This window comes from Macaca mulatta, chromosome 11, assembly GCF_049350105.2.
Source record: "Macaca mulatta isolate MMU2019108-1 chromosome 11, T2T-MMU8v2.0, whole genome shotgun sequence".
Classification (NCBI taxonomy): Eukaryota; Metazoa; Chordata; class Mammalia; order Primates; family Cercopithecidae; genus Macaca; species Macaca mulatta.
This window is the reverse complement of record NC_133416.1, coordinates 84,987,598-85,001,754: the sequence shown is the minus strand read 5'-3', so window position 1 is coordinate 85,001,754 and position 14,157 is coordinate 84,987,598. Positions and strand designations below refer to the sequence as shown.

The 14,157-nt window shown below is 36.9% G+C and overlaps 1 protein-coding gene across 3 annotated transcripts in view; it reads right to left on the bottom strand.

Annotated features, from left to right (window-relative positions):
* NAV3 (neuron navigator 3) overlaps nt 1–5,189 on the bottom strand; it is a 385,886-nt gene extending 380,697 nt beyond the window's left edge. For all 3 annotated transcript variants that reach the window (XM_028829741.2, XM_028829742.2, XM_077953206.1), the window contains exon 1: nt 4,530–5,189. In XM_028829741.2, coding sequence (XP_028685574.2) covers nt 4,530–4,772 — 243 coding nt within the window. In that variant the 5' untranslated portion in view covers nt 4,773–5,189. The remainder of the gene's footprint in view (nt 1–4,529) is intronic.
* Nucleotides 5,190–14,157: the final 8,968 nt, after the last annotated feature.

The following is a 14,157-nucleotide window of genomic DNA, read 5'->3' as shown; positions in this document are numbered from 1 at the left end:
ATTGGATGTTGTTTGCTGAGCTGTGACAAAATAGAACACTCTTTCTTAACCTTAACCTCCAGAATGTTAAGTAAAGGTTCCAAGGCAAAGTGACTCTGTTCTTCATTTGGGTGTATGCCCAGGAAGAATGGAAAAACAAATCCATATGAGAGAGATTAGAAAATTTGAGATAAGAAAGAAATCAGAACAAGATATAGCTAAGGAAAACATAAGCCCTTGAAATATTGTGGAGGATTTTCCAACTGCATATGACATAGAGTCTGGAACTAGTATTATTTATTTGTTAAAGGACAGTGGGACTAAACATTCTGAAGAAATTGGGACACCCAGGAAGAAGACATCTGGGATGTAGTAGCTAGATGGAGCTATGATAGAAATAGAGAAAGTGACAAGTGGGAGACAAGAATGCCTGAATGAAGATATTATAAGATATGAGAAGCCAATAAAGTTTTCTTCTTAAGCAGGATGGTGAATGTGTTGCATGGATGAGGGTAGAGAGACACAGGAGGAGAGGATACCAATTTGGAATCACTGAAATAATTGATAGAAAACTTTAAAAGGCCATCAAAGGATGGGCAAGTGCAGAAGAAGATAAACCCAAGCTATAATACCGAAACAAAATTCTCAATTTCTGGCAAGTTACGGGATGTGAAATGGTGATGTACTTTACCAGGTATTAGTCTAGGAATTCGGGATTAGATGACTGGAATGATGGCGTTTGCATTAATTGAAACAACAGGTGAAGGGAGTGACAACTGAACACACATTTCTGACACTGTCATATGTAAATCTGTTCTCTCAAACCAGATCATAAAACTGTTTGGTACAAGAACTGGCAGAGTACCCCACATAAATGTTTCTTAATGACAGTCATCTATTGTGGGTACTATCAATGGTATCTTTTTCTAGAAATTGAACCCATAATTTTTAGCTGAGCACATGGCTGCCTAGAACAAACACTACATTTTCCAGTCTCCATTGCAGCAAGGTAAGACCTTGGAAATATAACTAGGCCAATGTGGAAGAAAATTTAATAAAACAGGGTGCATCTTTTTAATTAAGTGGACCGCAATTATCTACTCAAGACTGTGAGGTGTGAGCCACAAATGGATGATGGCAACCAAAATAGAGCCTGGTTCCCTGACAACTTCCTGAAGTCTCCCTACCAGCCATACATGGACTGCTCAACTCCAGATTTCCTTTACATGAAAATGAATTAAACTTCTATCTTCTTTACGCTATTGTTATGTTGACTTTTCTGCTTTTGCGGCCAAGTCTAATTCTAATATAACTACCTTGTTCGATTTTGCTATTTACTTCAGTTCTGGTTTTTATCTTTCAAAAGCTAAAATAAATCTACATATACTTCTTTTTAACATTTAGAAATATTCTGAACTGCTGACCAGGCGTTCTTTACATTTGTTTGAAAACATTTTTAATCTGATAAGTGGCATGGTGAAAACATCCCTATAAATACAACGTTGCTTACCACAGAGGCTTATTGGGATATCAGATGTTTGATTAATATGTTTGCTAACCAAAGAGATCAACCAAAATTATATTGAAAACAGTGCTTATAGTGCTCAAATCCTAGGCCAAGGTCATTTAGCAAAGTGGAAGTTTCACTAAACCTCCAGAAAAGATAGCCATGGTCAGCAGGGACAATGTGTCTCTCTATTCTTTCCATTGAATCCATACAGACTTGTAGATACACAGAACATTAGAATAGAATTTTATGGCATTTCTTTTAATTATTTGCAAAAAGTTAAATACTTTTAGTCTTTTGTGGATAATTTACCTTTCCCTGCTTTTTACTCTGAATTGTTCACACTGAACTGAGAACTATAAACTCATAAAAAATATTTTATTTTAACTGATTTTTCTCGCATGGACAATGCTTTGTTAGACATAGAACTCCACAAATATCCATTCCAAACCCCTTGTTTTATAGATAAAATTGATATGGGAAGCGGGCAGGGAAGTGCTGGGTACAGAAAGATGGGGTCCCTGGCTAGGGCTCCACCCCTGGCTCTGTGCCCATGGACCTAGTAAGGACAGGCATTTCTGTTTTCATGCCCAAATGTTGCATTATCTAAGACCACCCTGGCGCACCATGTCCGCATTCTGTGCCTATAAAAACCCCAAGATCCTAGCAGGCAGAGACACAAGTGGCTGGACATCGAGAGGAACACACCGGCGGAAGAACACACAAGCGGCTGGACGTCGAGAGGAACACACCAGCAGAAGAGCACACCGACAGGCACCTGCAGACACCGGCAGACCATTGACCACAGAACGACGTGGACCTGAGGGGAATCTAGCCGGGGAGGTCAGAGGAGAGTCTGGCTGCTGAGCGGCCCAATTCCAGGGGAAAATCACCTTTCCACTTCATCCTCCTTCTGGTTCCCCATCCATCTGCTGAGAGGTACTTCCAACATTCAATAGAACCTTGCACTCATCCTCCAAGCCCACATATGACTCAATTTTTCCGGTACACTAAGGCCAGAACCCAGGATACACAAAGCCCTCTGTCCTTGCAATAAGGCAGAGGGTCTAATTGAGCTGATTAACACAAGCCACCTTCAGACTGCAAAACTAAAAGGACACACTGTAACACACGCCCACTGGAGCTTCAGGAGCTGTAAATACTCAACCCTAGATGCTGCTGTGGGGTCGAAGCTTCTCAACCTGCCCATCTGCATGGTCCCCCTAGGGGTTTGAGCAGCAGGGCATTGAAGAAGCAAGCCACTCCTGCTGTCACATGACCTGTGAGGGAGAGAAGGAAACATTTCCCGTTTCAAAATGATCCCAAAAGATGAACAAACCTAACTGAATCTTTCTCAAAATAACTGTTTGTTCATTCATTGATTCATTAATCCCTGTATTCACTCATCCAACTACTGTTTAATTCTTATCATGCATAAAGCATTGTACAGGGAGACAGCTGGAACACAGGATAAGATACGAGACCCGCCTTCTATACGTTTTCAACTTAGTGGAGATACAAATAAATTATCCAGATAATTAAAAGAAATTATCCAGACAATTAAAATACACAAGCATTTCTACAGACAAAGAATTTGGAAAGAGGAATGGTGGGGAAGAGATAGCTAGCAAAGACTTTATGAACAAAGTTGCATCTGGGATGAAGCTTAAAGGATATGAACAGGTGAAGGTGGAATGGGCATTGTAGAAAAAGGAGTGGCTTTCTTTTTCACTTCTAGAGTTGATTTTTATATAAAGGTTCTTTTCCTTAAATTATTTTAAACTAACATTTGGATAGCAGAGTAAAACCAAAATATTTCCTAAGAAGCCAGAGATGAGGCTGTGACTTTGGAAAGCTTGACATCATAGTTAATGCCGCATTAAAAAGTGATGCTTAGTAGAATGATGGTTACCAGAGGCTGGAAAGGGTAGTGGCGAGGGGTGGGTGTAGTGTGGGTGGTTAATGGGTACAAAAATACATTTAGATAGAATGAATTAGATCTAGTATTTGATAGCACAACAGGATGATTACTATCAACAATAACATTCTATATTTTAAAATAACTGAAAGAATATTAATTAGAATGTTTGCAATACAAAGACATGATAAATGTTTAAGGCGACAGATACCCCATTTACCTTGATATGATTGTTACACATTGTATGCCTGTATCAGAATATCTCATGAACCACATAAATATATACACCTAATATGTACCCATAAATATATACACCTCATATGTACCCATAAATATATACACCTAATATGTACCTATAGAAGTAAAAATACACAAAACAAAAGTGACGCTTATCAAGGTACAAACGAATCCCCATGAAGTTCAGCAGCTTCAGGGCCATGCTAGCATTCGTGACTGGAGGAAACGGTCACAGTATGCTTTAGAAACCACGGGCTAAGAGCAACGACTCACAAAATACCATAAATTAAATGACTGAAAAGGATATCGGTAATAAGTAGAAGAGTAGGGTTTCAGTTTACAAGGGAGAATTCAGATAAATGTGCAGTATCATGGAAAACAGCATTTCATTTTCCTTCATATTGCAATGAATTAAGCAGCCTAGGATACAAATTTTCAAACAGAAATTCTTTGAAATGCAAATGACATTTAGAGAAAAGCGATGGTGTCTATATGTATTATTACAAGTAAATGTCTTTTGGAAAGTATCTATTTTCAGACATCGCAGTAAGTATGACAATAGGCTCTCTTTTTATCACATTTGTGATTGATTATGGTTACTAGTAATAGAGCAATATCTAGAACTAACTAGGCATTCATCAATAAGTAGTACTAAATGATTACAATAGATGCATATTCAGAAAATTTTGATCATGACTTTTACAACTCTAAACTAAGAATACAGTTTTTACATAAGCTAAATATTCAGCTTTTCAGCCATTGTAACTGCTTACATCCTTACACTGGTATTCCTCATCTACTCCCGATTTCATAACACGTTTTATAGTGCACTTAAAAAGAAATGCGCATTTTAGCTACATAAGTCTGCAGGTAACTTCAGCAACTAACCTTGCTGTCTTCTTTCTCCTTGGCTTTTCCTTGGAGGGGTTTCTTCTCTCCAAATTCACAGGTTGATTTCAATGCAAGCTGACAAGACAGCATGGAGCTCTCTGTTTCAGCAAGTTCCAAAGGTCTTGAAGAACAGTGCTGTGACCCAGTAGTGCCAAGATTTGGTATCGGAAGAGCAGTATGCACAGGCTTTGACCCCACAGCTGGCTGCCTCAGTTTTGAGGCAACCCCAAAAACAGGCATGGCTTCTATAAAATTACCTTCTTGCTGCCAAAGAAAATGCTTCTAACCTCAGTCTGGTAGACTCCAACTTTAGTATTTCCAGAACAAATACTTTAAACAAAACTAGCAGTCATCCTGATTTTTTAAAAACTAATAATATAATTTTCAGGAAGAGGCAAAACTTCTCTGCATCTTTAGTTAAGTATCTTTCTTTCTTGCTGGCTGGGATTCATATTCATTCTCATTTCTCTCTCTCTCTCTCTTTCTCTCTCTCTCTCTCTCTCTCTCTCTCTCTGTTCAGTGACTCAGTGTCTAAGTAATACTAAATACTCCTTTGGGGAGTAAACTTTTCTTCAAGGTAACTGCTACAAAGCTCCTTCTTAGGATTAGACAGCTCTTAGTTTTGCTTTTTTCTTCTCACTAAAGCAGTCTGAGTCTGAACTTTGAGAGTGAAAAAGAGGAAAAAAACAAAAGGAGAAGCCCTTCAGTCCAACTGTCAGAGCAGCCAAAAGACCACAACAGTGGAAGGACAGGGGTTCTTCCTGATTTCAGAAATAGCCAGCCTGCATTCTCTTTTTAAAGAAAATTGTATTTCCCTCAGCTCAGAAAAAAATAAAAAGAATGGACATGTTAATGGCCAAAACAAACAGCTGTTGGAAGAACTTTTAGCCCGGAAACAATCTCAGCAATAAACTTGTTTGTCTGATTTCCAGCTATTTTTCACTACTGACAGCCATGAGCCACGATGTTCATTCTGTTGCATCCCATGAAATCAGGCTAAAATCATGCAATAGTGCAACTAGCTAAAGCAGTGAAATCATTCATCGGACCATAGCTGCCTAGGTTATGAAAATAGAGTAAACACAGGGAGCAGGGCACTAAATATATAGTAATCATTGTTCCCAAAATGAATAAGTCATGATTATAAAAACATTCAAAGCTAATACTTATGTAGAATATATTACAAAGCAGTTACTGAGCTAAACATTTTATGCATTATCACATTTAATCATTGGAATGACTCAAAGTATAGGCATATTTATTTTCTTCACTTTATAGAAAGAATAGCTATGACTTGGAGACACTGAAAATTTTGACTAAAATGATGAAGCTAGAAATGGGGAAAGAATGTATGATTTTAGTTTATAAACCCATCTTTTAAAACGGTTGAAAATAACACTGTTATTCAAGCTTATTAAGTCCAACTTAAAATTCCAAGCTTCTAAAAAGTATCCAAACAGATACTCAGTGAGAATGAATGATGATGCTTCTATCCATAGAACTATTTTATTATAATCATAGCATGTTCTATTTCTGGTTAAAGCATGTCAGGAACTTTAAATAAACAATGGGTAAACTTTTAAGAAAACATCTAAGGTACTATGCATTATTGTTCTGAAAGTGATTCCACTCAGATAATGGATATAGAGAGTAATTACATTCACCAAATGTTGTAAAAATTAGTAATAATGTAACCAAAGATCTTAGAAAAAATGAGTGGTGGACACTTAGTATAGATAGATACAATGAATTATGGAAATTATTAAATCATAACCATTTTTATAGAAAATGTCTTTCTTTAGTGAAGAAATGGTCATCTTTGGCCTACTGTTTCCAGGTCTTTAAATCACTACGTACTTTTATCTAAGAGGCAGTAATTTATAGATGAAAGAGCCAATAAGTAAAATAAAATGTATGTGTTCTGCTGATGCAGCATAGAAGACAGGAAATGCAAGTTAGAAGTCTTGCCGACTTTTAAAAAAAAAGTAACCCAAGTGGGCTTTACACAATGGGATAATACAAAACAAATACAATACTAGTGGTATCAAAGAAATGAAATAATCTCTCTGAGGAAGTAAGTTATTTTGCAATTTGCAAACCATTCAACACATTATAACTTTCAGAAACTATAAGATAATACAGAGCTGGAGAGGTTCATGTTCGTAAAATGAGGCTTAGTTCATAAGAAGACATATGCAACTTGTAATCCTCACAATGCAAAACAAAACAGCACCTAAATAATAGAACTTGTGGGAAAAACTGATTCTAGGAAGACCACTCAAAACATATGCAACTTTGGGAATATATTGCTAGCAAAAATAATATCGGCACCTCCGAAAGTAATTTGGACCACCCAAGGAAGTGACCCAGAATTACATATAAGAAAAAATTGGGTAAAATGCTGGCAACACTTTAACTAGAATTGGTGGAAGAAATCCGGTTGGAAGGCAAACTTTCCAAGCAAGTAGGCTTGACATTGAAATTGGTACAGGGTCAGGGCAACTGCAAATATTCAAGAGCTGCACAAGGCCAGGGGCATGCCCCTTTGAAGAGGAAGCCCCAGATGCAGGCATTCATTTTTGTTTTTGTTTTTAGTTTTCTTAAAACTGAGCCAAAAGGGCTCCTGCTGACTATACAACATTCAGACTGAGGACTTCTTTGCCCACCCAAGGTAATAATTCTACTCTGACTATTCTGCCTCCCTTTGCCTAGAATAAATTGTATATAAAGCTATACAACTTCTACATTATACTAGTATAATATTCCTATTTGCCAGTTACAAATGAGCTAATTGGTGTTTTAGAAACATATGTTGGAGGAGAATGTATTGTAATTCCTGGAACAATTAGATTGAAAAAAAAAAGGGTTCACATTCAATAAGATGTCTTTTCACTTTGAAATACCTTTTGCATAGTAGGCAATATCTTTCACTCTCACTGAAATATAAGATTGGTATTAGTAGCCACTGTCAACTAATTTTTTGCAATAATATCTACCACCAAAAGCAACAAAACCAAACTAACTTAACTATAAAAAATGTGCTTTGTGCCAGGAGTTGTCATCTCAATTTACCTTAAAAGAACCCCATTATTCTGAGACCTAGGAGACAAAGGCACTGAGAAAGTAAAAAATTAGCTTACGGTCACTGATACTTTGTAGATGAAGTTCAAAATGAGGTTTTACAAACTGAGTTCAACAAAGCAGATGGGATGGTGAGCTGAGTGCTTGCTAAAAATACAGATGATTGTATTCATCCCGAACCCACTGTGTCAGTCCACTTGTGCTACCATAACAGAATATCTAAAACTGGATAATTTATAAATAACAAGATATTTGCCTTTTACAGTTCTGGAGGCTGGGAAGTATAATACTGAGGGGCGCATATGTAGTGAGGGTCTTCTTGCTGCATCTACCCATGGTGGAAGCGGAAGAGCAAGAGAGCACTCATATAAGAGAGACAGAGAGGGCCAAAGTCGCTTTTCTAACAGCCTACTCTCATGATAATCCCACTACCACAATAACATTAATCCATGTGTGAAGTTACTGTTCTCATGGCCTAATTACCTTTTAATGTCTCCATCTCTTAGTACCATTTACAATGCCAACTAAATTTCAACATGAGTTTTTGGAGGGGACACAAAACTCATGTTGAAACCATCACAAGGGAGAGGGAAAGGTCTGAGAGTCATATTTAAGCGAATTGATTCTCCTAAACACTAGAATTTAAGATCTGTAAATTATAGGATTTGTAATTTGATAGTTCAGGCAATGGGCTGTAAAGTGGGAGTGCTTATAAGCAAATCTCGGCTTCCTTACTTACTAGTTATACGAATTTGGAAGTTGCTGTGTCTCCGTTTCATCCTCTATAAAATGGAGTAAAAAATAATTATACTTCCTTCACAGGGGTGCTGTGAGAATTAAAGGAAGTAAATGTATGATGTCGTTAGGACAGTTTTCCACATAGTAAGTGTTCAGTAAATGTTAGCTTTAAATGTTACAGGAAATATAGTTATGAGAATTAGAGAGATAAAGTCATGAAGCCTAATACGGCCATGATCATAAGGGTTAATCGAACAGAACTCAGGAAAAAATCCTGAAAATTAAAGTGAAATAAATTGGTTGTCATTGCATTCCTATCAAATCTAACAAGAAAAGTGGCAATGAGTCTTGAAATAGCTTCTGAAGCTAAGCTGGAGTTTTAGACAATAAGAGAATTCCAACCTGGCTAAATTTGAATATCAGTGATTTAAAAAACAAGTAATAAAATCTCATAAAATGGCAACTTGCAAACCACGATTTTTAAGAAAGAGTAGGAGAAAAAATATTCAACTGTCAACACAAAAGCATGCTCGCTGAAAGGAAAAATATGATTGGATAGTCAACTCTGATATTTGCTAAAAATATAGAAAAGCCACATTACTTTTTTTTTTTTTTTTTTTTTGAGACATAGTCTTGCTCTATCCCCCAGGCTGGAGTAACTATACTCCACGATCTTGGCTCACTGCAACCTCTGCCTCCCGAGTTCAATGCTTCAGCCTCCCAAATAGCTGGGATTACAGGTACCTGCCACTATGCTGGCTAATTTTTGTATTTTTAGTAGAGACAAGTTTTTGCCGGGGTTTTGCTGTGTTGGCCTGACTGGTCTCGAACTCCTGATCTCAGGTGATTTGCCTGCCTTGGCCTCCCAAGGTGCTGGGATTACAAGCGTGAACCACCGTACCTGGCCTCACATTCCTATTTTTAACAGCTTGATTGAAGTGGAATTTACACATAAGTAAAATTCAACAAATACAAGGAAATAATTCAATATGGCCAGTACCACTATCAAGATGTAGAATATTCCCTTCATTCAAAATGTTCTCACATGCCCATGTCCCAGTCTCAACACAGGCAATGTCTGAAGTGACTTCTAATGCTAGTTTTGCCTTTTCTAAAATTTCACGGAAATGAAATCATTCAGTATTTTCGTTTTTGGCTGTTTTCACTTAGCATAATGTTTTTGAGATTTATCCATGTGTTGTAATTATCATTAGTTCTTTCTTTTGTATGGTTGAAATGCATAACATGGTGTGAATATGGCACAATTCATTTATGCATTTATCTGGTAAAGGACCCTTGATTTGTTTCCAGTTTGGGAAAGTTCTATAATTTTTGCAGGGGGAGGGGGACAGAGCCATGCTCTGTCACCTAGGCTGGAGTGCAGTGGCGTGATCTTGGCTCACTACAACTTCTGCCTGCGGGGTTCTAGCAATTCTTGTGTCCCAGCCTCCTGAGTAGCTTGGACTACAGATGTGCACCATCTGTATTTTTAGTAGAGACAGGGTTTCACCATGTTGGCCAGGCTGGTCTCCAACTCCTGACCTCAAGTGATCCACCTGCCTCAGCCTCCCAATGTGCTGGGATTACAGACTTAAGCTACAATACCTGGCCCTATAAGTATTTATATATGTCTTATGTTGATATTTATTTTATTTTCTCATGGATAAATAACTCGAAGGGAATTTCTGAGTCATCTGATAACTATATATTTAATTGTGTAAGCAAGTACTACACTATTTTCCAAAACATACCATTCTGAACTCCCAATAGCAATGTATGAGAGGCCCAGTTGCTCCACATACCTCGACTTCGTATCTTCAGTCTTTCATTTTAGCCATTCTATTCAGGGGTAGGGGTGTATCACTGCAGTTTTAATGTGAAATTTTCTAATAATTTATTGATGTTGACTATCTTTTCATGTGTGTGCTTGTCATTCATATATCATCTTTGGTGAAATATCTGTCAAAAACTCTTGCCTACTTTTTGTTTGTCTCATTATTACCGAGTTTTCTCAACAATTCTTTATATATTTCGGTATAGGTCCTATCTTAGATATATATTTGAATAGATTTTGTCCTAGTCTTCAGCTTGCTTTTTGTTAGAGGATGATTCTCCATATATCTCTCAAACTTCTGCAGGCTTGTGAGTGGGGATCCTAAATATCCCTTTGTGCTAAACTACTTTTTAAAGGATTTTGATTAGTGTTTAGTGTCATCTTTCCATTCTTTCAACTTTATCTGTATCTTTATAAAGTGGGATTCTTAGTGGGTGACACATATTTCATTTTATTCTTCTGTTTCCTGTAGGATTTACTATATAAACCATTAACTTACTAGAATATGCCTTCAAATTTTATTATGCCACTTTAGATATAATTTACAAACCTCACAGTATTTAATTTTACATTCCTGTACACATTCTTGTGCTAATGTTAGCATACATTTTCTTCTGCATATATTAACAGAGCACATTATTTTGTTATATTATCAATTCTGTTTTAAAAATTAAAAACCGAATAATCTTTATTTTTATCCACATAATTTCCATTTCTGGTGCTCTTCTTTCGTTTGCATAGATGCAAATTTTTATCTGGTATCATTTTCCTTTTATAAGCAACCTTTTATAACATTTTTCAAATTGCAGATTGCTGGAGATTAACTGTCTCAGCTTTTGTTTGGCTAAAAAAGAGTTTGCTTTGCCTCCATTTATGAAAGAATTTTTTTCTGGGTACAAAATTCTAAGTTAACAATTTTTCTTCTTCAGTAAAGATGCCACACCATTGTATTTTCACTTGCATAGTTTCTAAGGAGAAGTCCATCCTATGTCTGATCTTTGTTCCTTTCTATGTATCCTGACTGTATTATCCAACTTCTGATAAGAAATCTGAGAAGCATTTTTTATCACTCACTTTTAGCAAGTTGTTATTATTTATTATTATTATTATTATTATTATTATTATTATTATTTGAGACAGAGTCTCGCTCTCTCACCAGGCTGGAATACAGTGGCACTATCTTGGCTCACTGGAATCCCTGTCTCCTGGGTTCAAGCCATTCTGCTGCCTCGGTCTCCCAAGTAGCTTGGATTACAGGCACACACCACCACACCCGGCTAATTTTTGTATGTTTAGTAGATACACGGTTTTACCATATTGGCCAGGCTAGTCTCAAACTCCTGACTTCAGGTAATCCACCTTCCTCGGCCTCCCAAAGTGCTGGGATTACAGGTGTGAGCCACTGTGCCTGGTCAGCAATTTGATTTTTTTAACGTTTTATTCAGGTTGTGTTATGTTAATTGGCCTTTTTTATAGTTTATATCAAATTTTGGAAACTTTTGAGTTCTTTCTAAACTTATTTTCTGCCTCCCTCTTCCTTCTAGGGCTCCAATTATGTATGCTAGACCACCTGCTTTCATGCACGGTTACTAATGCAATTAATTTTTTAAGGCTTTAAAAATCTTACCCTCAGCTGGGCACAGTGGCTCATACCTGTAATCCCAGCACTTTGGGAGGCCAAGGCGGATGGATTGCCTGAGCTCAGGAGTTTGAGACCAGCCTGGGCAACATGCTGAAACCCTGTCTCTACTAAAATTACATTAAAAAAAAAAAATTAGTTGGGTGTAGTGGCATGCGCCTGCAGTCCCAGCTACTCAGGAGGCTGAGGCAGGAGAATCGCTTGAACCCGGGAGCTGGAGGTTGCAGTCAGCCAAGATTGTGCCACAACACACCAGCCTGGTGACAGAGTGAGACTCCCTATCAAAAAAAAAAAAAAAAAAAAAAAAAAAAAAAAAAAAAAACTCTCTGTGCTTCATTTCACTTTGCATTCACATAACTTCTATTACTGTTTCCAAGTTCATTAATCTTTACTTCTATATGATTTAATCTGTTGTAATCCTATCTCGTGTATTTTTAATTTGCACACTACACTTTTTTATCTCTAGGAGTTCCATTTGGGTGTCTTTTCTTTCTTCCATGTCTCATAAAAAAAAATTATGTTTTTCTACCTTCTTGAACGTATGGAGCATATTTATAATAGTTGTTTTAACAACAATTTGTCTGCTAATTCCATCATCTCTGCCATTTCTTAAGTATGTTTCCATTAATGGATTTTTTTCCCTCCTGGATATGAGCCATGTCATACTGCTTTTTAACATGCCTGGTAATATTTTACTGGATGGGAGACATTTTGAGTTGTACACTTGAACACTGGATTTCAAGTAGTATTTGACTTTGTAATGGCACACAGTTAAGTAGGTTTTGAGCATTTTAAATACATTGTTAAAGAAGGTACAGATCAGATTGCCTAGAGCTAATTTTGCACCACTTGTAAAGAAATACAATTTTGTGAATCTAACACACGCCTCATGGTCTTTTCACTCTGACTGGGGAAAATGTCAATTATTCCCAACCTTGTATGAGTGCTAGCAATTATTTCTCATACTTCTTTCTGCTGGTCCTTTCTTTGGCATTTGCTTGTTTCCTCTAATACATGTATGGATAAATCCTCTGCCAAAGATTAGAAGAAACACCTCTGTAAGTTTCTAGTGTTCATCCTCATTCTCTCACATTTCTTTGTATCTCTCTCTCTCTGTTTCTCTGTGTCTGTTTATCTATCTCATTTTATCTTTGTCTCTCTCTCTCTCTCTCTCTCTGCAGTTCCTTCCTTTCTGGTACTTTGGCTCCAAAATTTTAGCCCTCGAGCCTTTCCTAAACTTTGATCTCTATTTCCAAGACTCAGCAAAACTTCTGTACTCTATTTGGGTTCTCCGTTTCTACTCTGTGGTCTGGATATTGCCTCCAGGAAGTCAACTAGCACAACAGTAAGCCTTCCCCTTTGATGACCCTTCTTTCTGGAACCACTGTCCTGTATTGCCCGTTGTCCAATGGCTGAATAATATTGTTTTATACACTTTTGTTCAGTTTATACTTAAGGTGGGGGGAAGTAAATATGATCCCTGTTAGTCTATAATAGAAGCACAAGTAAAGAGTCAAATTATTAACTGTTCTTTTTTTTTTCCCAATCCATTCTGAAATTGTATTGTACATTATCACTTTCACATTCAACCTTAAGAATCTTCATTTTTAAAAATTATCCTTCATCCAGGTAAGAACTTCCCTTAAACCCCAGGGAATAAATGACTTGTACCAACAAGTTGCAAAATGTTTGAATAATTTGAACAGATTGTCTTCAGAACTAATGAGGAAATTTAAATAAGAAAAAATAAGATATGATAAAGATACGATATACTGAGCATGAAGTTAAAATTATTCTCCAGATCTGGCTTCTAATACTTAAGACACTAAGATCTGTTTTAGAATTTTTCTTACCAGTATTCCCACTGAAATCATTTTTTCAGATATCTCAGAAAAAAATTGATGCATAGAGAAGTATTAGGTATACTCTGCTCATACAGTGTATTTGTGGGGGCAAGGGGCAATGAGCCAAGATGTGCCTCTATTGTGGTATTGAATCAGGCAAAAGAAAGGTAAACTAGCTGGCTAAAACATAAAAGCAGGTGATGAGTACAAGGGATTAAATAATAAGACAGCTAACGCATTTTTAAAGAATGCACACAATGTTCAATTAAAATGAGGAACTTCTCAGGAGAGGTGGAAGTTGTTTATATATGCTCTATAGCATGCATTTACTGCCCTCCAGGCTTCCTTACAATATGCTACTGGTAGAGTTAGTTGAGCAAATAAAATTTATCAAAATCAGAGGGTCTCTTAACCATAAAGTATAATGAAAAGCAAATGTAGTCAGCTTTGGAATGGCATTGCATGTTAATACCCTCGCTTCAAGGATAT